At 43.5% G+C, this 25,729-nt stretch overlaps 3 protein-coding genes and 1 long non-coding RNA gene across 5 annotated transcripts; 1 reads left to right on the forward strand and 3 right to left on the reverse strand.

Annotated features, from left to right (window-relative positions):
• Positions 1–102: 102 nt before the first annotated feature.
• LOC120812445 (rab-like protein 2A) lies at positions 103–3,176 on the reverse strand. Its single transcript, XM_078097694.1, has 6 exons — positions 2,507–3,176; positions 2,382–2,411; positions 2,146–2,225; positions 1,358–1,455; positions 1,032–1,115; positions 103–835 (listed from the first exon to the last, which is right to left on the reverse strand). The coding sequence occupies exons 1-6, from the start codon at positions 2,608–2,610 to the stop codon at positions 755–757; spliced, it is 477 nt and encodes a 158-aa protein (XP_077953820.1). The 5' UTR covers positions 2,611–3,176; the 3' UTR covers positions 103–754.
• Positions 3,177–3,905: 729 nt separating this feature from the next.
• LOC120812662 (protein tyrosine phosphatase domain-containing protein 1-like) lies at positions 3,906–8,005 on the reverse strand. The gene is made up of 13 exons (XM_040168806.2): positions 7,879–8,005; positions 7,310–7,492; positions 7,148–7,228; positions 6,719–6,837; positions 6,461–6,598; positions 6,088–6,359; positions 5,685–5,987; positions 5,329–5,580; positions 5,131–5,247; positions 4,943–5,044; positions 4,752–4,832; positions 4,558–4,668; positions 3,906–4,436 (listed from the first exon to the last, which is right to left on the reverse strand). The coding sequence occupies exons 2-13, from the start codon at positions 7,489–7,491 to the stop codon at positions 4,314–4,316; spliced, it is 1,881 nt and encodes a 626-aa protein (XP_040024740.1). The 5' UTR covers position 7,492; positions 7,879–8,005; the 3' UTR covers positions 3,906–4,313.
• Positions 8,006–8,876: 871 nt separating this feature from the next.
• On the reverse strand, positions 8,877–12,993 carry LOC120812666 (ADP-ribosylation factor 4-like). The gene is made up of 6 exons (XM_040168809.2): positions 12,655–12,993; positions 11,812–11,892; positions 11,571–11,680; positions 11,410–11,481; positions 10,236–10,361; positions 8,877–10,139 (listed from the first exon to the last, which is right to left on the reverse strand). The coding sequence occupies exons 1-6, from the start codon at positions 12,719–12,721 to the stop codon at positions 10,053–10,055; spliced, it is 543 nt and encodes a 180-aa protein (XP_040024743.1). The 5' UTR covers positions 12,722–12,993; the 3' UTR covers positions 8,877–10,052.
• Positions 12,994–13,277: 284 nt separating this feature from the next.
• LOC120812665 (uncharacterized) lies at positions 13,278–25,618 on the forward strand. Of its 2 annotated transcripts, XR_013454567.1 has the most exons (10): positions 13,280–13,556; positions 22,148–22,211; positions 22,365–22,485; positions 23,211–23,315; positions 23,400–23,449; positions 23,549–23,668; positions 23,781–23,826; positions 23,982–24,053; positions 24,158–24,279; positions 24,367–25,618. It is a non-coding gene; the product is annotated as an uncharacterized LOC120812665 (long non-coding RNA). The 2 variants fall into 2 exon arrangements; XR_013454566.1 differs by having other exon boundaries at positions 13,278–13,556; positions 24,158–25,618.
• The last annotated feature ends 111 nt before the right edge of the window (positions 25,619–25,729 follow it).

Here is a 25,729-nt window from a genome sequence, read left to right on the forward strand (position 1 = left end):
TAAACCGATAATCCAGTGGTTATTTTGAGGCCATGTCACATCAAATGCTACTATATATACATGCATATGCATATTGACTTAAAGTTCAAATTGAACATCACCTTCAGCCATAAAACTGGTTTAATATAACTTAACATGCGACATTCTTGCCAAAATGAACGAACATACACACAGCTTTCTAAAAAGCATCATGTAGGACACGACTGGCTGAGCATTTCACAAGGCTAAAACATTACAGCGGAGGTCTACCCACGTATGTATGCTATAATACGCTGAAGTTGACTATTTACTGCTCCTGTGCCTACTTCTGCACACAGCAAGTCAGAAAGAGACATTTGATAACAATTTGGTTACATGGTACATTATCTTTTCATTTAAAAGGTTGCTGAAAAATAGACTCAATTCTAAAATGAATACAACAAATGTAGCCACTAGTCCCGCTGGCATTGCACACAACTAACAAACATCGAGAACAGCAGCAAACACGGTTTATAATGACACAATCTCTTTGATCTGCTTGAGTTAGTCTTCAATGCTTCACCTTCTTATCACAAAATAAAACACATTCAGCCTCATGGTAGGATTTTCTACTATAGCTGATATTGCAAGTATGAATGACATCTCTAAAATAGTATAGAAACTTGGTAAACAACACAATTCCTATTTATTCCACCAGGTTTATTTCTCTGAGTCATTGGACAGAAGGAGGGCAGCGACTTTGAAAAGTGGGTTTGAAAAGGTGTGTAAACATCCGTCAGACCGCCTCGGGGTGCTCGGCCTGCAATCTGTCCTCATCTGCTTCAGGATGATCTTCTTTCTTCTCCAAGTCAAAGTTCTATTACATAAGTCCAACAAATTACATTAATACAAACATGTTTCAGACAAATACTTACACGACACAAAAAATACGCGCATGCAGTTTCCACATGAAAAATGTAAATGAATTACAGTTCATTAATATTTTTTTTTATTAAGAAAGCTTAAAAGTACGTCAGTGATAAAAGTGTGTTTGGGTATTCAGAGAGGTATACCTCCAATTCTTGCATTACTTCATCCATGAAATCGCTGGGGTTTTGCTTGTAGTCCACTGCTCTCTTGATCATCTCTCTGAACATCTGTTGGGACGGTTACAGTGAGAACTATAAACATTTAGGGACAGCTATATTGGCCTGGACAATTAATCAGTTTGTTTAATTATAAGGAGAGTTTATATGATTCTTTGGTGTATAAATGGGGCAAAAGCAGTCAATCTTGTTGCAATCTCATACAGGAAGTCCAGTCAACTGTAGAACTACAAATGAATTTGAAATGCTTGAGGATTCATGCCATTAATACTGCAGGAAAATAAAGTCCACACCTTAACAACATTAGTCCCATCGGCCGCTGACACAAAGTAAAATGGGATTCCTTGCTTCTTCCCAAAGTTAATGCTTCTCTGTGTGACCTTCAAATCAGCTACAATCATGAAAAACAAAATGTGTTCAGATCTAAAATTCTACTGTAAATGTAGTTGGTCAGATAATTTAAATCAAAAACACCGAACAATGTTTACAATAAAATCCATTAAAAAAGTTACATATCCTGAAGGAATATTAACATTTCATTTAATCAAAAGAGACAATCAAAGACAACTTGTTCAGTGTCGCAGCCGAACTCACCGTCAATTTTGTTAGCAACCACGCAACAGGGAATCTCCGGTCTGAACTCTCTTAGCTCCGTATACCAGCAGGCCAGATTCTTATACGTTACCTTCCTTTGAACATCAAAAACCTAGCAGAAGGTTGAAAGGCTTACTAGTGGGTTTAGCTTTATTTAGTGACAGTGTGGTACCTTCCCAGTTCAACCAGTGCGCTCCAGCAGTCATCTATCAAGTCCTTGAAAACATCTCCGTGAGAGACTCGCCATCTGCATCTCAAAACCACAAATCATATGTTTTGTAAACCCTTCAAGGCCAGATGAGCGTGTACTAAACCTCCTCAGGTTTAGAATTCACTTGAGAGGTGGAACGTAACAAGAATGTATCACAATCTGAACAGTTGTTCATGTAATCCATGTGGAGAGAAAAAAAAGTGTATTCCATACTTTTCTAAATCAAATTTAGTTTCCTTCTACTAGAGAAGAACCAAAGAAAGGCAAAATACACACCGACTTCTACGGTCTTGTTTCCTACAGTGGCTTTGTGTTTGTGGAGGGTCAACGCGTAGGTTGACATTTGCTGGGGACGACTGCAGAAAGGGTTAGGGATCATAACCTCCTTGTGCTGTTAGAGGCACAACATCTTGATCTTAAACAGCGGCCTTGTGTGCCGACAGTGGCTGTGATTAACTTGGCAGGACGTTAAAACAGAAAAATGTCCTTTATTGAATTCGTCAAATGGATACTATTCGTTCATGAGAAACCTCTCCATCAGCCTACGAGAGAGAGAGACACAATAACCAGGAAAAGACAACATATTAAATGAATAGGGGAGGTTACTAATACTGTATTACAAATACAGAATACTCACTTAGATTTACCAACTGCGCTGTCTCCCAGACAGATGATCTTCACCTGTTCGTCCGAATCGTCTTTCCTTCCCAGTTCAGGGATGTTGCCAACGTCGTCAGCCATTTTTACGTTATTCTCTTTTTAAACTAGTTTTCCCTTTGACTGGGGCGATAATGAAAGCCAGATCCAAGATAAAGAGCGCTAGCATCCCTTTGACTACGGAAATGTGCGATAGCTAACGTTAGCTTTCCATCGGTTAGCTGAGGTTAACATCGTGTGGTTCGGTTCGAGATCGCCAATTTCATCGGCTCGACTGTCCTCAAAACATCGACAACACTGGTGCTGTATGTATCTCAGAATGGCACAGATGAGGCAATTGATTATTTTACTTTTTAAAGTATCTGACGTGAATGCTTACTGTTACCGTTCTTCACCTCCAGCGGCTGCTAATTACCAATCGGCTAACGTCGCAAGCTGTAGTAGCGTTAACACTTACACGATGTTGTTTAACAAAAGCTACCTATCCACACGCTGGAGTCTGTTTAAGCACGAGTCACGTTTGTCTATCGCAAGCAGAGCGCTGTAGATCCTCTTCAAGGCAACACCGATATTAAAAGCCTGCCCGCTTCGTAAAGCGTTTGCGTGTTTTCGTTTCTATGCAACGGGGACGCCCGATGGACCCCTGCGTCATGCTTTCTGCTGTCCTCACAGGCGCCTGTCGAGAATGCTGTCACAACGCACGCACAACCACTCATTTCTGAGAGAAATTGTAAGAAAGGGTTAGATCTCAATTGTTTTAATTAATAACAGCCAGATGTGTCGTTGTGATTGTGAAAAATGCAAGCAAGCAAAAAAACAAGAATAAAAACAAAAAATAAGATAAGATAGGACTAAGAAGTAGTTGTGAACTGCAGTAATTAAAGTCACTAACTGAGAGTGTTAACGTCAAATAAACAATCAAAATAATCACTGATAATGTTCATAACCCTGAAAAAGTGGCAGGCACTAATACAATGGGGCCTTCAAACTAAATCTGATATCATCAAGCCTACACGGTTTTATTTTTGCTCTTTATTGTGCTTTATTGTGCTTTAACTGGGTCGTCGTGAAGCAGGGGTAGAGAGGATGCGCTGAGAACCACAAGGTTGGTGGTTCGAGTCCTGGCTGCCCCATGTCCCATGTCGAAGTGTCCCTGAGCAAGACACCTAACCCCTGATAGCGTGATGGTACAGTTATTTACACACTGAGTTAGACATGAAACAAAATGTATTAGCCCACAGTAAACGTTGCCTGAGCGGTCTTGTGGTTGTGGCATGGAGACAATTTTCCAAATAGCACACACTACTGTGCTGTTTTGTTGCCAAAATACAAGTTCTGTAAAAGAAAGTGTGCAAAAACAACACAAACACAATTGTTTTGTATAAAAGTGTTTATTCAACATCTAGTGTGTACTCTCTTGTATATGTTTTGTAAAGGGAAGAAATAATTGGACCCTATCAGTAAGATTTGGGCACTGGGTTTTCAGAAGCCAAATCCTGCCACGGCCTAAACTAAATACTACAGCCTAATGTGCCTTCCTATCATAGCAGACATTCAACCAGTGCTTCTGTGCTTACTAATAACACTAACCATGGCTGCCTTCTCTTCAAGCGTCCCAGCAAGCTATAAAAATGTGACAGTGAGCATGCACAATTCCAGGACCTTTAGTTTGAAGAAGCTGAACATGTAATTAAAAATAAATAAATAAATAAAAACTGAATTTGCCCACATTCAGGTGCAAAAGAAGAAATACTTTTTGGACAAGATGTCTTAAAGATATAGACTCTTCAAAGGGCAGAATTAGTGCTGCAGGCCCTCCTGAGGTAGGTGGAGTTGTGGAAGGTTTCTCTCAAACTCATCTTCAGGACCTTCATCAAAGCTACAATGCTTCCCACCTCCTCCTGGGGGTGCTGTTGGTTAGAAGAAAAGGAGATAACAAATGCACATTCACATAAAATCATTATTTATAATGGAGCCACATGCACACACGTACACAAACACACACCTACCTTAATTCCACATTATTCTTACCCTTGTAAGTGCTCGCGCCAGTCTTTGCAGCACAGCGTCCTCTCTGTGTGGACATAAGCTGGTCACTGTGCTCACACAGCTCAGTAGACAGTAGATGGTGTGTCTCTGTGGCTGTAATGTTGACAATAACTTGTTTTTAATTTTTGCAAAAGAGGTTTAAAAATATACAAGTCAAATGACTATTCATTACATACCTTATTGAGCCCACTGAGAGACTTCCTGATGTTTGCTCCACAGCTCAACCGTGTTACATCTTCTGCACTCAGAACAGGTTCCTGGATGAGGGTTAGGGTTAGGGGTGCAGAGGAATCAGAGACAGGACAAAGAGAAACATGTTAGCGAGAGTGAGGGAAGCACCATCTAATTGAAAAAACTCAGCACTAACCCTCAACTTTTCCAGCCACGTCCATAACAAACAACTGAGAACCTGAGGATCTGATTCTGTGACGAGCAGAGCCCAGCCACAGTCGCTGCTGTTCAGTTCCTCCTGTTTTAATGAGGTGGACAGCATTAAGTTTGTTGCTTCAGAGGTCAAAATCAAAATGTTTTAATGTGAAATGAGGAGTTTTTCACCTGCAGCAGATCCGATCTTTGCAGTATGGTTTCTCCTCGAAGACCGTGGTCTGCCATCGCCTTTGCAACAGCACGGGCGACAGAGGTTGAGCCAAGATAATGTGGATTTCGGCAAAACTTTGTATGACATGGAGGGAAAATGTTTTAAAGCATTCATATCAAAGCTTCATTCGATTCTTTATTAAGAATAACACCTACCTCACTGTTAAAGCTGTACTTGGGAAGTGGCATGTTCACTTGGTGTCTAGACCTCTTAGCACAGTTGTTCTTTGTCATAAAAGATCTTGGGATTTTGAGTGTATGAGAGGCCTTATTGCTGGTCTGATGGCCTTGTGAAAGTGTTGCAAGCAATGGACTAACAGGTCTCATATCAAGGCGTATCAGATTCTGTACAGACCACTGTCTCTTATTCACAAGTTCCGGGGTGCAGTTTGGACTCAACTCCAGATCCTTCAGGACAAAATGCAACAAAGAGAGAAAAGCCTCAGTGACCAGTTGGATTTTACATCGGACATTCAGCAACGTAATCATAGACAAATAATATGAAATTGGACCTCAATTGCTGCAATCCTGCTGAGGTCAGTTTCGCTGTAGCTGCGTCTGTCCAACAGCACCTCTCTCTTCCTCTCCAAGAATCCCATTGGCTCGTCCCAGGAGGACACCGACCCCGAGCTCACCCACGCTCCCCTGTGACCCTCCCTCAGTAAGGGCAAGTACGGTTTGCACACGAGTGTCTCCCTAACAGTCCTGTTCAAGGTCCTCAGTACTGACCTCTTCTCCAGCTCAGTCTGGATCTCTGGAGGAGCAGGGAGACCCAGGGCTAAGCAGGACAGATGCACACACAGGAGGTACACCACCTACTGGGAGCACAGAAACCAGGAGGAGGTTAACTGTTCTCCGGTGCGACCAGGTACTGTACGTCCACAACAAAGGATTTGTGTGTCAAATGGTTCGGACCTTGGGTGTGTGTCTGAGGGTGCGTGCCTCCTGGCCATGCAGCATTATTGCCTGCCGGTTGAGGTAGTGCTGCAGGGTGAACGGGGCTCCGTGCCGCATGCTGAGTTCTGGGTACTGGACCAGCTGCCTGCCAAGTAGGCGGGCAAAGTCAGACACCTGGCTGAGCTGCGCCCGGGTTTGGATAGAGCGAGGCCTTTTAATCCTGACATAGTGGACGGCCTCACTCGGGCTGATGCGCAGGGTGTAAATCAGGTAACAGGCTATCAGGACACCTGTTTATCGGGAAGAACGCACTTTGTGTACATTAGTTCATCACATGGGCGCTGACACACAGTGTTTATATGAACAGCAGATACACTATTTGTATTCCTACCTGTCCTGCCCAGGCCTGCATGGCAGTGTACAGCAACCCTTCCTTCCCTCACTGCAAAGGCCAACACCTTCACCCCATCGATCATACTGACGAGGGAGGACACACCAAAATCTTGCATCCCAAAGTTGTAGAAGTAAACTGCAAATGTACCAATATGTGAACGTGTGAGTACATACAGGATGATAATGGACATTCAAAGGGACATAAAGGGTCATAAATGTGATCATTTTGAAATACATTCCAGTATCAAGATCTTACTGTCGTTGTCCATGAAGATCTGTGGAGAGTAGGTGAAACCACTGCCAGGGTCTAGAGGAGGTCCACAGTGTGCATGCTCTCCAGGGAGCTGCATGTTGATGATTGATCGGATGTTCAACCTGGGAACGAGTGATAGATTATGAAGACAATAGTCAACACTAGCGACTTATAGGTCTCCAATAAAAAGGGTGTAATTGACAATCAATGTCAGATGTCTTATCCCCATTTAAATTAAAAAAAAAAAAAACAACGTTTCTTATCTAGATCCATTTGCCTACTACTAATTACCTGTATATGCACACAGGTTTGTACAATGCTAATGTTAACGCCTTTTAGGCTCCTAATTCCTACAATTCCAGCATGCATATCCACCAGCTTCACAGGCACACAGGAGAACAACACAAACATTGCAGCAGTAATACTGATCACCTTTGAAATTGTTCAATGATGTTGTACTTCTCAATTAGATGACTGGCTGGTCGGGCCATGGCAATAATGTCATCCGTCACCCTGCAATAGGAAGAAGTTCCTAATTAGAATTAGTCCTTACAATTTTGGATGGTGGGACACAACAAAAAGCTTCAGTTTCACCAGGAGGAGAAAAGGCCTCGGACAGCCTGTTGATTTAATTTCCAACACTCTGGTCCTTCATAGCGGCAGTCTGCTCCTCCACAGGCCAGCAGACAGAGGAGCTTGGGTGGGATAGCCTTCACAAAGTTCTCCCTGGCCTGGGAGTAGGAAGGCTGTGGCACTGGTATCAGGGCCGGCATCATCCTGGAACCGAAGGAAAACCCAGAGATCCGATTCAGCTATCACATGTTAGATGTGAAGGACTACGACCAAACAGAACGGGGGCTAAAACAAATAACGTTTGCTGTAGGTGTTGACAGGATACAAAAAGAAAACAGCAACATGTATTCCAGGTTGTCTCTGCAGTGGTCCTGTCGTACACCTAATCGCAATATTTGAATAATTTCTGTCATGAGAAAGGTTTTCCTGTGCTGATGTGCGGGTTTCGGGACAGACGTTGCCGCATGTGTACAGACTGTAAAGTCCTCTGAGGCTAATTTGTAATTTGCAATATTGTGCTATAAAAAATTTATTGAATTGAAATAATACTCCACAAATAAAATGAACTCAATAAAATTACAAAAACTTACCCTTTTGATTGTGTTCGACAATGAAGCTGTTAATCCCATTTAATGCATTGCCTGGGTTTACGAGTACATACATGTGCTCCCTTATGCTGACCCTGACTGCTAGTTGCAGATATATCACGCACAATGCGTTGCCCCAGCTCCACTAAGCCTGATTAGCTGTCATAAATACATTAGGAGAGACATTCCCACATTATGGCAAGCCAATTATATAATGCTTAGGCCTCCACCTGTAAACAACGTATGCAGGGTTTAACTACCAGGCACCAGCTAATGCATCCCACGTGATTTCACTTGGATTGTGATGCATAGAGTAAGGTTGGTCCCACCGCTGTCCAGCGCTCTCTACTTTCACCACTTACCACATTTTTAGATTGATTTGGACGTATTGTGGATGTATGGAATAATAACGTAAATACACAAATTAATATTTAGTAAATCAGATGCCTTTATTTCACGGAACAAGCAGGGGTCACAGAAATGCCTCTCATGCATACCATATTGCTTGTAGTGTGGTGTACTTTTACTGTCCAAAATTGTGGAAATAAACTCTACACTGATTGTACGTAAATCTCTGATTTTCTGCATGGGCCTTGCTTTCAATTTTGAACACTGAGATTTGTTTTCATCGAATCTCGAGTTACCTACCGCAACTGATAGTTATGTTTATTATCCACTTTCACTTTAATTTACAAGCACACAAAAACCAACATATTCTCACAACCATTTACTGATCTTAGCATGTTTGACATAAGATAACATGTTGGCATGTTTTCTGTGCAATTTATTTCTCAAGTCGAAGGCCTAAAGTCCTTTTACACGGATCAGGCACAGCTCTGATAACAGTTGAGCTTTTATAATTTGTGATCATGATACAAGACATCAAGTGACTTGATTTGATCTTCTGTGAATAAAGTAAGTAATAAAGGATATTTTAAACGAGTACTAGCTTCAAGTCCAGATAGAATGTCCTCATTAATAACTGGAGACCAAAATGTAAATTGGTTTTAACAGTCTTTATTAAGAGCTTTTTTGTAAAATGTTTTTTGGGAAACATTTTAAGAGTGACAGCTCCAGCATCTGCAAGCATAGGTTGGAATGTACACACAAAAAGAAATAGGGCAAGTATGTTTTTGTTTACAGTATTTGCCTTCAGACACTACAACAAACCAGAACAAACAAAAACGTGCTGCTTTATTGTGTCGGCCATGTGTCCACACAAACAAGGCGCTTCCTTCCTCCTTTTAGAGTGGAAAAGATTTTCTGTTAAGAGTGTCAGCAGAAATAAAAATCAAATCAAATCCTGATGTATCCATGGTGGCTGTAAAAATAAAAAGGTTAGAAATAAATGGTATGAAATCCTAGTTGATAGAAGCAATCTACATTTACACTAGTGCGGCTCTGCTGCATGTCAGCATACACTGCAGAAGAAAATGTGTTTTGTCATAATATTCAGTCACTTAAGCGCTAAAGTGCCTAAGAATGAGATGCAAAAAGGATTAGTCAGATTTGTGTTAAACGGGACCAGAAGGCACACAGATGGATTCCTCATCCATCTCACTCTACGGGCCACAAGCCTTTAAAGGACGTGAGTACGTACGAGATATAGCGGTAAAGAGCAAAGGATCAGTTATGTGCAGGAGTCAAATAAAGAGGAGTAAAGAGATGAAAAGCCGCAGGGAACCGACGGGTCGCCCCTCACCAAAGCTATAGTTGTATTATCAGATCCGCCAGCTCCGAGCTCAATGGCCAACAAAGTCATTCAAATTATACAAGTGGTCAATTACTGCAAATTCTGCCAAGACAGAAGCAGAGGTAACACGTGGAAAAAACACTTCCTTCACTCCAGCTATTGTTTCCATTCAATTTCCCTTTACGGCAATTCGCTCACCACGCAACTGAATGCATATTTAGAAAATTGTTGCCATGTAAGAGTTAGGGAACAAAAAAAGAGAAAACAAAAAACAGGACTATAACAAGATAATAAGGTAATATTTTTGATAAGAAAAAAAGATGTGGTATTAAAATTTCCCAAAGACAATCATACATTGTCCACCAGCCTAGTCCTTTTGGTCAACATTGGTTCCGGAAGAGCAAATGTTTCTGGATTGAATGTCTGTGCCTTCTCTGCGGTTCTGTGGAGTTGAGCCTCATCTCTCCGTTAGGCTGAGCCTTCTTTAGTTCTTGGTTAACTCTTTGGATAGCCATTCGAGTCCCTCATACAGGCCAGCACCCTGGGTGGCACAAGTAGACTGAATTTGCCACTGTGGGGTAAGAGATGACATGGATTAGAATAGAGAAAGATACGAATGGGACTCTTATCGTGAATCTTACTGCGGGCGTTCAGTCACATTGCTTACATTTTTGTGGCGGAGGGTCTGCAGGCCAAGTTTGTCTGTGAGTTCGTTCACTGTTAAGGCATTGGGAAGGTCCTGTTTGTTGGCAAACACCAGCAACACGGCATCTTTCAACTCATCCTCATTCAGCTGGAGGGACAGAAACAGATTTTAACATCAGCTCAAAGACTTCAGGAACCGATTGAAGAACGATCTACACTGAGAAATATCTCTTTCAGAATGTATCAATACGGTACAGTGTACCAATGCAAACCTTAGCTGCAGATGAAGACATTTTTTGAATGTAGGAGGCAATTTGCTTTGCTTGTGTAATTGGTGCTAGCTGGTTAACCTAGCATGCATGAAAAACCAAAATAATGCATTGCATCCTAAGATGCCCTTTATTTCAAATGTTCCCCATGAATAGAATAAGGCAAATTATATATATATAATGTATTGTTTTTTTTAAAGAACAGAAAAGGGCACATTGGACATATAATAATAATATATATATATATTTTTTTTTAGCTTCACTTTTGCAGCTGGAGATTTAAGAAGCAGTGAATTAAGAGTAATTTTTAAACTAAATAGTTGTCTCTACGTTGATGCTTATTCCTCACTGGGCTTCAGAACTTCATGGTCAAATCAAAAAAATGAGTGCAACATATGAAAAATTAAAATACGCCCTACATTGTTATATAAAGTGTGAAAGTGATGACGTGGCATTTTGCTTAGTGTATACCGAATTCTTTTCATTGACAATATTTTGGTGACTCATTGAGGAGTTAACCACACCTATGTGTCTAATGGCTTCAAAAGCCATGGGCTATTGATGCAACACACACACAAACAGATCCTACAAATTTTGGATTCACAAAGGGCTGGACAAAATGTTTTTTCCATTAAAAGGGAAAAACAAGCCAAAATAAAAACAACGCAACAAGAATCTCTCAATTTTCATCACCTTTCCACCTTGTCATCCCAATCTCCCAATGTTTAATCTAAACAAAATAGCTGACAAAATTAACAGAAAGGGCATTTTGACTAGTACTCAAATTTGATTAGGATAAACTGACTTCATTGAATAAACTACAAAGGATAAAAATGACTCAACTAGACTAAAACTAATAAATGGGTTGTTTAAAAAAAAAGAAAAAAAGACAAGCTTCCGTGCTGAGCATGTAAATACCTAACTTACCATCTTCGTGAGCTCCTCTGCAGATTCTGCCACTCTTTCTCTGTCATTGCTATCCACCACGAAGATGAGGCCCTAGGTTAGACCACAAAAAGCGATTAATTTCCCTTTTCTTAACCTTTTCTCAAGGTTGTCCCGCGCTACCGGGGCAGTCACATCCATACCTGTGTGTTCTGGAAGTAATGTCTCCAGAGAGGTCGGATCTTGTCCTGGCCACCCACATCCCACACAGTGAAGCTGATGTTTTTATATTCTACTGTCTCCACATTGAAACCTTTACATGGGGAAAGAGAAGCAACAGGTTATTGCACCCAAAGTTCAATCAGTAAACATTTTTGAATTACACACACAAAAAAAAAAACGGATAAATGAAATGAACTTAAGAACTTTCAGTGTGTCTCTTACCAATGGTTGGAATGGTGGTCACAATTTCACCAAGCTTCAATTTGTACAAGATAGTTGTTTTTCCGGCAGCATCGAGCCCAACTGCGGGAGAAAAGTGTAAACATTTGATCAACTCGTACAGCAAAATACAGAGATAGGTTTAATCGCGGCCTCCCTAACTATCCAGATACAGCACATAAAATGAACACACGATGATACACGACGACATCCGTAAAACGTCATCACGAGTTGGTCAACGTTGGAGTTACCCAATAAAGGGTTATAGAAGTAGGGAAGCGAAAACACGTGAAAAGTTACCGTCTAACAAATTAGGTTAACTAATATGAGATTTCTCTATACAACGTTAGCTGATTACCAATGAACAACCATTATAACAAGTATAGTGGTGGGATACTGGAAGTGAGGAAAGACACACTTGGAAATTTCGGCCTAACAGTATTTTATTAAAACGCTATTAAATTATATAAAAACAATTATATTTAAGCCATTTTCCTGGAAAGAAATTGTCCTCTGCTGATCCGGCTGCCAAACTTCTTTCTAAGCAACCGAAATGGGGCTAACGTGATATGCTAGCATAGCGCTGGTTGGGAAGGCTAACGTCATCTTTTATAACGTTATACATACAACTGCAATTAATCATATGGTCCTTGGTTTTTCTTTCATTCCGCGTATGCCTCAATGTTGTACTTTTCAAGTGTGTAAACGCACTGCCAATGAAAGCACATCAAGAACTAATTTAGCTAACGCTAGCCGGCTAGCTAGCTAGCTAGCAGCTACCGTTACTCACCGAGGTTAGCTAAAGTTAAAGCCAAAAAACCTGTCGCCAACACAGGCTTCACTCACCCATCAAAATCCTCATTTGTTTTTTGCCAAACATCCGCTCAAAGATCGACGAGATTGTTAGCCCCATATTCGCTCGATGATGTCTGAATATATTGTAAGAAAGAAGGACTGATATTAACCTCAGCAAAACTGACGTGTATTAGCTTTACGCTGATCCGGTTATAGGGCTCTGCCGAGTGCCACGTCCGGGCCAACGTGGAATCCACGACGTCATCAGTTTGAATCAACTTTATCAACACACACCGAAATCTGTAAACATCAACTTTTTTATGTGCATCGTGTAGTTTTTTACCAACAGATCCAATATGTGTTTGTATATAGTATACACACCATTACTGAGCAGTCCGCCGTTAACACAGAAGAAATTACTCGGAATTTCTTTCAGGCAAAATAATAGTTTTCTGTAAAAGTGCAGTGCTGTTTCATGCCGCTAGATGTCTCTGTATCACAAACCTGTATCTCTGTTTCTTGAGCTCTATGTTGTTAATACAAAACATTACAGATAAATTGTCATGACAGTTACACACGTTAGTCACAGCAGCTTATCAAATAAGGTTTATATACTAACTGCATCTATTATTTTGGCAGGAAATGGAAGCTTCCAACAACACGGGTCAAAGTAGTACGAGGGATATTTTTTTCATTGTTTAAATATATTGAAAGAGTAGTGATAAGAGAAGAAACATTCCCATTCCACCTCGGGACTTCTTTTTAAAAGCACAAGCTTAAAGCAGGTGGAGTCAAACAGCGACATGTGAGAGGAAGAAGCAATCGTATTGTCATAAAGGTTGGTTATGGAGACGGGTTATTTAGCGGTGCCCAAGAACCGTACAGAGGAATTTGAAAAGATTTTTTTTTTTTTATTCACCATGGAGCTTAATGGTATACTGAGTGGGTATCAGGTAGGAACTTACACTTCATAGCCTATTTTTCAGCTTTCTTGAATGAATTGATACATGTGTAGCAATGTCGGGAGGACGACCAAATAATCTTAATTAATATACGAGCAACGCCACCGTGGGAATTTCACCCCCGGAATTAATGACATGGAGCACCTAATTATGGTCAGCAACAGGACACAGATTCGAACAACACCGGCACTAGACGTGATTCCATTATACAAAATTATACGTTTATTTATGAGTACATCGTTCTTAAAAGACAGTCTCGAGACATATGGTCTATAAATTGATACACGATTAGACCAAAACAATGAAAAATGCTTAAAAGTCATCCATGTTACAAAAAGAAATAAATCAAACCAGGAAAAGGGGACAAAAGACTGAGGGCTCGCTGGCAGAGATGACTTCTGAGAAAAAGGTGGGGGTGGACGGTCCCTAATGTCACAGCAAAGAAAACCAAACAAAATAAAAGAAAACCACACAGCTGAATATATGATGAAGTAATATAAATCAAACGAAGGGGACCGCCACCACCAGGCTCAGTCAACCACTCTTACCAGCAGCCCAAGAAACTCCTGTTCCTTAAATAAAGAAAGAAAACAATTAATAAACACAAAATATCGGCCACGGGGCCCACACACTCAAACAAAAACAAAGAAAAGAATGATTAATTCACAAAACGAGTTCAGACAGAACAGCAGTGGAGGGGGTTTCCGCAATATCTTGTGGGGCTTGCCTCCGCAGGTAATCCGCTGGTCAGCCGTGCATCAGGCCAGTGCCGCTTGGCGTCGGAATATGGTGTCACACTTGAATACACCAGGCTGGAGAACCACGCTCTTTCAAGCCAACTCAGCCGACAAGCTGGTGAGTACCGTTGATGGCACAGAATGGGAAGTTGCCACACCAGCTTCCTGCAGGCACGCTCCCTCAGCCGCAACCTCCAAACCACGGCTGACCAAAGCCCACGAATGCCACGACCAGGTGAGTCTCACAGGAGCCCCCAAGCAACCATTATACCCCCGAGAAGCGGAGAGGAAGACCCACCACAGGTAGGTGTACTGAAACATATACTCTCCAGGGGAGAGCCCCGCCCTGTGATCACAACGACGGGGAATAATTGTTTGCAGCTGGGTATCCCACCGTGATTGGAGGTGCATAGGTGGCAAGCCACCTGAGTTAGACCAACCCACTAGACAGGTAAATTGAAGTGGACTGAGCCACTCTGTCACATTTACCCCCAGCTTTTGCATCGTCGCCCCGGCGATGAACCTACGGGACGGGGGGGGAAAGGTCTAGAGGTTAACACCAAGGCCGATGGAAGGCCACCTGAACATTGGACACAGCCCTCGGCGGTTCAACAGGGTTATTGTCAAAGCAACCAGCAGGCCGTGGAAGATGATGGACGTTAGGGTGCCTGCCAGCAGTGGACCGACCAGTCCGACGAACAGCGGGTTGACAGACACCGACCGGTTCTGATGGAGATGGACAAGTAACTGGTGTGTCGGCCGGGCCCTTTGCCAGAGGCGCATCAAGGACAGGCAAGTCCTTCGCCACAGCGGGTCCCCTAGTAGTTGGGTAGCCGGTTCCAGTGGTTTCAGAGACCATGACCCACAGATCATCATCGCTGGAGGAGTTACCCTCCGTTACTGTTGGTAACGGTGGTGAAGGAACGGGAAGGGCCACCGTAGCAGGCCCCACTTGAGCCTTCAACATGTTGCGGTGCACATTCCTCAATCTCTCCAAATTGTCTACCGGTGCAATAGTATACACCGGACCCTCGCCATGAGGCGCTCTAAGCACCTGATATACCACAGAACTCCAAATGTTGTGGATTTTATGACGGCCCCTGACACTGTTGTCTCTCATATAGACAAGCTGTCCCACCCGCAATGGTTCATCATGGACCCGCTGGTCATACCGCTCCTTGCGGCGACCAGCCGCTGCCAACAGACGATCATGCGCCCCCTCAAAAGCCATTCTAAGTCTGGCCTGATGCTCGACCACCCAATCCTGTACTTTCCCGGGTACAGGGTCGCGGACCCGACCCAACAAAAAGTCAACAGGAAGCCCAGGGTCGCGGCCGAACATCAGGAAGAACGGAGATTCCCCTGTTACCTGGTGGGGCGTGGTGTTATAACAGAACAGGACCTGCGGAAGACATGACGTCCAGTCATGCTTTCGTGAAACTGGAAGCGTGCGCAGGAGGTTGTGTAGGGTTCGATTGAACCGCTCACACTGTCCGTTCCCTGCAGGATGGTATGGGGTAGTGCGGGATTTCTCCACCCCATACAAACAACAAAGTTGCCGTATCAAGGCACTCTCAAAACTGCGGCCTTGGTCGGAGTGGATGCGGCTCGGTATCCCAAACTTAAAAAAACATTCGTTCAACAAGACTTGAGCCGCGGTGGAAGCACGCTGATCCCGAGTTGGGACAGCCACTGTGTACTTACTGAACACGTCAGTCATTACAAGGACATTTTCCATGCCAGTGCTGGAAGACTCCAAGATCGTGAAGTCCATGGCAACAATCTGGTTTGGACGGGCTGCCAACAGGTGCCCCATAAAGCTGTGAATGACTGGTCCAGAATCCTTTGCGACCTGACACCGCTCACATTCTTGGACCCACTGCTTTATGTCCGAGCACATCCCTGGCCAGTAGCACCGTTCTCGAACCAATTCAGTTGTTCGATCGATTCCTTGATGTCCGTGCGCTTGGTGGAGCTGCCTCAGTGTCTCCTGCTTTAGACAAGCTGGCAAGATCAGCTGGAGGTTCTCTTCTCCACCATTTGATCGGAACACTCTGCGGTACAGAATACCATCTGTCTCAACCAGGCGGTCCCACTGTCGCAACAATGCCAAGGCTGGCTTGGACAACTCTCGCCTTTCCTCCAGGGTCGGTGGAACCTGCCGCCTCCAAAAAACCATAACCTCCTCTAAGAGGGGATCACCATTCTGCATCGCATGAATGTCCACACACGAGTAGGACGGAAGAGCAGATATCACCGCCTGAGATGCTGAGGGTAGCGAGTCCGAATGAGTAGCTTGCTGAAGTACAGCTGGGACTGATGTGCCTGGTAGAGCCTGTTCAAATAAGCCATGGTCCGAAACGTACTGCCGAGAAAGTGCATCAGCATTTCTATTGCTCCGGCCAGATCGATATTTAATTTCAAAATTGAAAGCAGCCAGTTGTGCAGCCCACCGATGTTCTGTGGCCCCCAATTTGGCAGATTGCAGGTGACTTAACGGGTTGTTATCAGTGAAGATAACACACTTGTGGCCCAACAGGTATTCCCGAAACTTCTCGGTCATAGCCCATTTCAGGGCGAGAAACTCCAATTTCATTGAACTATAATTGTCCATATTTCTTTCAGTGGGCCGAAGGCCTCGACTGGCAAAGGCCACTGGCCTAATGCTACCTTCTTGCTCTTGGGACAGGACAGCCCCTAGGCCATTGTGACTTGCGTCAATCTCCAGAATAAAAGGGCAAGAAAAGTCTGCATATGCCAAAACTGGGGCTGAAACCAACTTGGCCTTCAAAGCCTCAAAGCTCTCATCACACAGAGATGTCCATTCCGAACCAAGATCTTGTTTCTGGCGTCGTTTGGACTTGGTACCCGCTTTTTCTGCCACTAGCTTATGAAGAGGGGCTGCCAACTGGGCAAATCCCTCTACAAAGCGTCTGTAATAGCTTGCAAACCCCAGAAAAGAACGCAGCTCTGAAACATGGCGGGGACGCTGCCACTTAGAAACTGCCTCAATCTTTGTCGGGTCGGTGGAAACACCATTCGCCGAAATAACATGCCCAAGATAGCGAACTTCTTTCTGAAAGAATGAGCACTTCCCCAAATTGACCTTTAATCCTTCCTTCTGTAGGCGACTCAAAACAACGTCCAGACGTTGGAGATGTTGAGTGAAGGAAGACGAGAACACAACAATGTCGTCGAGATATAAGAGAAGGGACTGGCAATGTTGAGCTCCGAACATCCTCTGCATTAGCCGTTGAAATGTACTTGGGGCGTTACACAGCCCAAAAGGCATCCGGTTCCATTCAAAAAGGCCAAAGGGTGTGCAGAAGGCCGTTTTAGGCTTATCCTGTTCCGCCACTGGAACTTGGTTATACCCACTGGCCAAATCCAAAGTTGAGAACCAACAGGCACCAGAGAGGGCATCAAGACTCTCCTCTATACGAGGGAGGGGAAAAGCATCCTTCCTGGTCTTACTATTAAGGAGCCGGTAGTCCACGCACAGGCGTAGACTGCCATCCTTCTTCCTAACCAGAACAATAGGTGAAGCATAGGGGCTGCTGCTCTCCTTAATCACCTTGGCCTCCAGAAGTTGATTAATATGGGCCTTTGCCTCCTCATACTCCGATGGAGGGATGCGCCTGTATCGTTGTCGCACCGGGACATCGTCAAGCAATGGTATGTTATGAGAAATAAGCTCGGTGCACCCCAAGTCACCCACATGTGCCGAAAAGACAGAGCTATACTGGCGCAGAAGGTGCCGAGCATCAACTTCGTCTTGGTCAACCAAAGCTGTTAAGTCTACCTCCTCTATACCACTCTGCACAGGGCCACCAGCCGTGCAAGAGGAAACTGTAGCCATGGTTGATCTCACTTCAGTAACCCCAGTGGGTAAACTGACTACTTTGGCACTACCAAGACTGCCCAGTGTGGTGCGTGGGTAGAGGAGGACTTCAGTAGTCCCTACGTTAACTACAGGGATGTACACTGTACCTCGGACAACTTTGATAAGGCAGGGGGATGCAAGGAGCCCTGCCGGAAGCCCAGATGCCCTGGGCTCAAATAGCACCACTGGACTGGAGGGCTGTTCTGGACAGGTGCTCGCGATGAACTGCATGACCCCACCAGGCAGGCGTACTGCCTGTGGGCCTCGAACTCTCACCATTCCAGAGAGGTCCCTGGATTGTTGGGTGGTTGACTGGTGGCATTGCTGTAGGGCTTCAAGAACTGAATCAGGGGCCTGGTTAACTACCGGCAACGTGAACAGCCCAGTGCCATGTGCTCCAAAGAGCTCTTGGTAACAGCGTCGGATGACGTTCATCCCCAGGATTCCGGGGACTGAAGACGACCCCCCAGGAGGGTCTCGCACCACCAGTATCCCACAACCCTGAAACACCTGGTCACACAACGTCACATCCAGCTCAAGATAGCCGATTTATGGAATTGCCAAGCCATTGGCCGCTCGAAGTTGAAGCCAATGACAAGATTGTAGGCGCTCCTGGCCCCAAGATGAAAAATGCGCCAAAAAGAAACTCTCTATTATAGTGGATACCATGGATCCAGTATCCACCAAGCATGGGACCTTAATGCCTCCCATCAAAAGATTGAGTTGGGGACAAGATGACACTAGTTTACCCACGGCCTCTCCCGTTGAGTCGATTGACTCCCCACCTGAGCTGTGACTCGTGAACTCAGAGGGTTTCAGTTTTCCGAATGGGAAGCAGGAGCGGAAGGTCTTGGCATACTTGTACTTAAACCAAGTGCCGAACCAGCATGAGCGGGAGCTTGTCGGCTATGACACTCCCTGGCAAAATGGCCTGGCCGCTGACACCTACGACATATTACAGGGCCCGTACGACGAGGGTGAGGCGGAAAAGAGGAAGTCTGCAGGGAGGCCACCGTCTGGGTGAGCTGGTTGAGTTGTTGCTGCTGTTGTTTCAACAGTTCCTTCAGCTCTCCCAATTCTGAGCTTGTTGCAGGAACCAGCGGTAGACGAGGACTACTCTGTACTCCATACTGTAGACCGTACACGGCTGGAAGAGAATGACTTCGCTCTCTAACGCCACCTGGGAGTCCCTCTCGTTCCCAGCGCATAGCTTCTGCACGCACTTCTATCAGGGTGACGTACGGCTGACGACGGACCAACTGTTTCAGTTCCCTACGAAGGGCCCCGTCAAGGACATGTTCCACAAATTGGTCTCGAAGAAGAACGGCCGAATTAAGCAGACCATCAGGTGCCCGCTGCTTAACCTGCTCCATCAGGGCCATCAGGGCCAAGGAGAACTCCTGCAAGGTTTCTCCTTGCTGTTGTGTCCTAGCGAAGAAGGCTTGCTGTAAAACTATATATGACCGAGTGCAACCATACAATTCTCTCAGGACGGCAAGAATCTGGACCGGGTCCGCTTGTTCAGTGCTAGTACGATATTTGATCTCGTTCCTTGCCTCTCCCTCTAAATGATCAAATATGAAGTGGGCCTGATCAGCAGCTGTCAAGCGGCGAGTGCGCATGCAGGCTTGAATTTCCTCTGCCCAGTCATCCACACCTATACCGGTTTTTCCATTAAATATTGGACACCGCCGGTCTCGTGGCACCACGACCAGTCGCTCGGTTATGGTAGCACTAGTCTCGGCTAAGGGAGCACCACTCACCGGAGCTGAAAGGGTTGGTGTGATTGAGCTTGGGCCAGCCTGCGAAGCATCCGTTTCCCGGCGCAGCTGCTCATTGTCTGCCTTCAGCTGTATAACAAGGTCTCTGAGCTGTTGCAGTTCCTCTTCCATGGTACCAGAGAGGGACAGGAGCAGAACCTGCTAGGCAAATTTTAGAAATCCAATAGTTAAGCCAAATTAATCCACTGCTGTTCTGTCTCTACAACCACTCACACAAATAACAAAAAAAATAATAATAATAATAATAAAAATGATAATATATATATTTATTTACAACAAAAAAAGGAATACACGTCCGGCTCAAAGTGTTGTCCTGCCAGCAACGCCAAGTTTGTAGCAATGTCGGGAGGACGACCAAATAATCTTAATTAATATACGAGCAACGCCACCGTGGGAATTTCACCCCCGGAATTAATGACATGGAGCACCTAATTATGGTCAGCAACAGGACACAGATTCGAACAACACCGGCACTAGACGTGATTCCATTATACAAAATTATACGTTTATTTATGAGTACATCGTTCTTAAAAGACAGTCTCGAGACATATGGTCTATAAATTGATACACGATTAGACCAAAACAATGAAAAATGCTTAAAAGTCATCCATGTTACAAAAAGAAATAAATCAAACCAGGAAAAGGGGACAAAAGACTGAGGGCTCGCTGGCAGAGATGACTTCTGAGAAAAAGGTGGGGGTGGACGGTCCCTAATGTCACAGCAAAGAAAACCAAACAAAATAAAAGAAAACCACACAGCTGAATATATGATGAAGTAATATAAATCAAACGAAGGGGACCGCCACCACCAGGCTCAGTCAACCACTCTTACCAGCAGCCCAAGAAACTCCTGTTCCTTAAATAAAGAAAGAAAACAATTAATAAACACAAAATATCGGCCACGGGGCCCACACACTCAAACAAAAACAAAGAAAAGAATGATTAATTCACAAAACGAGTTCAGACAGAACAGCAGTGGAGGGGGTTTCCGCAATATCTTGTGGGGCTTGCCTCCGCAGGTAATCCGCTGGTCAGCCGTGCATCAGGCCAGTGCCGCTTGGCGTCGGAATATGGTGTCACACTTGAATACACCAGGCTGGAGAACCACGCTCTTTCAAGCCAACTCAGCCGACAAGCTGGTGAGTACCGTTGATGGCACAGAATGGGAAGTTGCCACACCAGCTTCCTGCAGGCACGCTCCCTCAGCCGCAACCTCCAAACCACGGCTGACCAAAGCCCACGAATGCCACGACCAGGTGAGTCTCACAGGAGCCCCCAAGCAACCATTATACCCCCGAGAAGCGGAGAGGAAGACCCACCACAGGTAGGTGTACTGAAACATATACTCTCCAGGGGAGAGCCCCGCCCTGTGATCACAACGACGGGGAATAATTGTTTGCAGCTGGGTATCCCACCGTGATTGGAGGTGCATAGGTGGCAAGCCACCTGAGTTAGACCAACCCACTAGACAGGTAAATTGAAGTGGACTGAGCCACTCTGTCACACATGTCTGATAACAAAGTTTGAAATCTGTTTTTTAAATTTAGATTGATGTTCTTTCCACTGAGTACTTAGTGTTACTTACTCCCAGGTAAAATGTTTTTTCTATTTCAAATTCCAGATTATGGGATTTAAAATGAGTACAGCGAGGTTATCAGCAGAATACCGGTCTTATTATTTCAGTTTTCTGATACAAGGTTTGCTGTAAGTAAGTGTAATAAGTATTGAGCACGTCACAGGATGTTTGTAGCTGCTGAGAGTTTCTTTCAGTGAACTAATTCACTCTGCTGCTGCGTACTGCCATCTTTACGAGTGCCTCGTTTTCTTACTTTTGCTTGTGATAAAGAATAGCTGGTCTCACCACTAAATGCGGGGGGGGAATGGTTAATAGATTTCTGGAGCCAAGAGAAGCGTTATGATGTATGAATCATCCTACAGCTTTTTATGCAGGTGTCACCTGAATCAGAGAAACGTCGTCTTTCAGGCTTCGGGCCCTATCTCGTCCTCCGACACTGACTAGTTAAATCTACCCACCTTCTTTTATACTTAGTGTTGACGTGGTGTGTCTTACTGTGGCTTCAAAACCTCGTACACAGTACCTCGTGAACGCAGCGCTGATAAAAATGAGCCCAAAGCTCTTTGCTGTTCAATAAAATTCCACATATTTCTGATTAACCGCAGTGTGATTGGGAGTTTTTCTGTCCTGGTGGTTTCCATGGTGAGATGGAGGCACTTAAAAGAGCAGGTGAGTCAGGTGGTTTGTAGTTCTGTATTTGTATTTATTTCTTTACCATTGTGTGGTTGATCAGTAGACTACATTCTATAGGTGTAAAGCTAAAGTTTGCTGATGTTTTGCTACAGATTTTAATTTTAATAGACTTTAATTATTTGTTTGCAGGTGAGAGCTCTCTCTGGCAGACCTCCTGGCTGCTCTGATTCTCATGTCCACCAGTGTCATGAATAAAGTTAGCATCGACAACATTGTAGCCGTCTGCCAATACAGCCTGCCGCTGTCACTGGTGAGAAACAGTTACTTTCACTTTGTCAGTCTTCTTACCCTGAATCATTTACGTGGTGGTTTCCTGGTGCGTGGAGGTTCATGTTTGAGGTTTAATGTATTACAACCAGACAGGGACATCAAGAGATTTAGGTACTTTCCAGCTGAAATATCTGTCTTTAGAGGTTAGATGACTATTACGTGTCGAATCGAATCCCCTGAGTTAGTGATGACTGTAACTGGAACCGAGCAGTAAAATATGTCAAAAGCATCTGTTCATTATATCACATCCATAAAAGAAAAGGGGTCGGCAGTTATGCTGCTTCCACTTTTTATTTCACAGTGCAAAGAGTTAAGGGCAAAGAAGATTTGCTTATACATTCAATTTTCTTTTTACAAAAGAATAGATTGTCGGAAGACAAACACTGGGGCTTTCATTCAAAAGGCAGATATGGAAAATATTTAGCCTTTCGAAGTCCAATATTTATTCAAAGCAAAATGTCAGGTTACATTTCTGGAAATGATGCAACCCCAAGCCTGAGAGGAATAATTGTATTGGTTGCGGTGATATTCTCAAAAACCTAATTTGGCCTTAAACCCCAATTTAACCTCTTCAAAAAAAATGAATGGAGTATAAATCATAGCTAATGACATTTAGGGTCACATTTTGCTTCAGTGTTTATTGTGCTGCAATGATTCGTTTTACTTAAGTTTTGTATATTTCTGTGTCCGTCCGTTCCGTTCCAGACATTTTACTTCATTTCATTTCTGCTGGTGGCGGTCTACGCATGGAAGTCGAGGATCCCAATCCAAGGATGGAGAGCCAGACCCACAAAGGATGAGGGGGTGCAAGTGAGGCTTCCACTGTGTTTGTAGGTTATGATTTGTACAAAAAGAGTTAGAAGCGATTCAATAACCGATCTGTTCGCTTTACAGATTCAATGTAGAAGGAAAATAGTGGCTTTACCTCTATATGGCATTGTTTGGTGAGTTTGCTACCAATATTGAAATACAGAAGCCGCATTTTTGGAGGCCATCTTGTTATACACAATTTAGATTTGCATCTCTGTTTTTCAATACAACAGGATGATCCCCATCGTAATGTACTTAGCATATGTGCTCACTCCCCTCATAAAATACACCTCACTGTTTCCGGTCAGCGGCAGTTTATCGATCGTCCGTAATGATACAAAATACTGCACCAGGTGAGCACACAACTTTCATTGGAACCTACTATTAAATCATCAGTTTCAAATATGCATCAGAGGAGAAAGAGGTGTAATCCAATTGATTTTTAAAGTTGTATCTGTTTCTTAGTTGTATCTTGTTCCTGCATGTCTGGAGGGATTCCTGCTCTGATGATGTAAGCATTGCACACTATTGACACTTTTTTTTAAAGTGTGCTTTAATTCTGTATTTATTCACTTTAATTTGCAGTGTTTTATTTCACAACCGTTGATTATTATTTAATGTTCATATATGTGATTAGCATTTTTGTTCACATTTTTTTCTTCCAAGGAAAGAATTCACGACACGTTTATCAGAGTTTTTCTTTTCCTCGTTGTGATACCAGTGATGTTGTCTTGCTCTGTAAGTAATATGCAATAATTTGTTTTCACCTTTAATTTTACAGCCTTGAATGAAATATTTACATTGGTGTAAGCCGGCTGATGATGATTGTTTTCTTGTTTTAGGTCATTTACTATAAGGTTGGGAAATGGTATGAAAGAAATGAGCAGGAAGGGCTATTTCCTGTGGAGGGAGATGGACGTTCAAGAAGGAGAATCAAAGGAGTTGGCGACCCAACTTCACGGAGGTAGTTTTGGGATAGAATACACCCCTTGTGGCACAGCAGCAATTGGCCTTCTTTGATGAATCACTGAGAAGCTCATTTTGATTGCAGACCCTTAACGTTCGGAGCGACATTCTTTGTGCTGCAGAAACAACCTCCTGGCCTGAGGCAGTGTGACCCCATGGCTGCACACTTCATGTATTTGAATGAATGTAGACTGAAACATATGATCTCATTTCTGAGCCAAGGATGAAAGGAAATGAAAAAGATGAAGGACACACAAAAGCTCTTAATGAAAACAAAAACAGATGCAGTTTTTCCCTGCAGCTGCTGATCTCCCTGCATATTCAAGCATATTTGTTGTATGAATGGGAACAAAACGATTTATGGAGGAATTGTAGGATTGTGTTGTATTTATATACGTGCTATTAATGTACTGTTTTGTTCGGGATTAGAAATGCTGTTAAGAATTATGAAATGATTGTGTGATGTGATTTTCCTTTTGAGAATTTTCTTTACAGGTGTTTATATTGTTTGATAATGTGCTTTTTAAACAAGTGTTTTAACAGCTGACCTGGTATGCGACAGTCACTCGGTGGTTCAAGAAAAGAATTTTGAAAAACCTGTTTCGTGTTGCACCATCTGCAATAACATAGTGTTCAGTCTGAGTAGCATTTATGAGTTGGAACCCTGACAAATGCTGACAAAGAAGGGACTGTGTGCATCTCATAAAGATTAGTGCTTTGTTGGGTAACTGAAGTCACACATCAGGGATACATGACATACAGGATCATACAGCTTTGTGTTATTACATCCTAAACATCATGGACATGTGGACACGGACCCTGTTAATGGTTGACAAACTGCACGTCAACCTGTTGGTGTTTGATCACCTGACTCACTCATTTATCTGCTGTACTATTAAGTCAACTTGAACTTTCTTTGCTGAAGGTCACGCAGCTGCCTGCATGAGGGTGACACAACACGTAAAGGATGTACTTAACAAAGTTGTGTCAAATGATCCGTGTTTTTCAGTTGTATTCGTTATGAATTCAGTTGAAGAACAAAGAACAAAAACCCACGTGTGATAGGATTCAAATCGTCGAATTTCTTTGAATATGTTTTATTCTTCAGCTCGTGGAGAGGCCATCCGTCAAAGGTGTAGTAAACAGTAAACAGATCTCTGATTTAATCATTTAATAACATTTACCAGATCAGTTAATTCCGTGTCTACGGCCAAAATAAAAAATGAAACCAAGGGCTAGCCTTTAAAATATCAAATGGTCCGGTCCTTTTGGTAGTGATGTGATAATTACCATTAAAGGGAATTTCCAATCAGCATACTTGTGTGACGCACCTTTTAAAAGGTTGCTGCTCGACACAAACAAACCTGCCTCCTGGACGGGACATCAGTGACTGCTCAACTGCTGACGCATTCAAAGGCTTGATGATACTTTTCATAAACCAAAAAGGG

Source organism: Gasterosteus aculeatus, chromosome Y (genome assembly GCF_964276395.1).
Source record: "Gasterosteus aculeatus chromosome Y, fGasAcu3.hap1.1, whole genome shotgun sequence".
Classification (NCBI taxonomy): Eukaryota; Metazoa; Chordata; class Actinopteri; order Perciformes; family Gasterosteidae; genus Gasterosteus; species Gasterosteus aculeatus.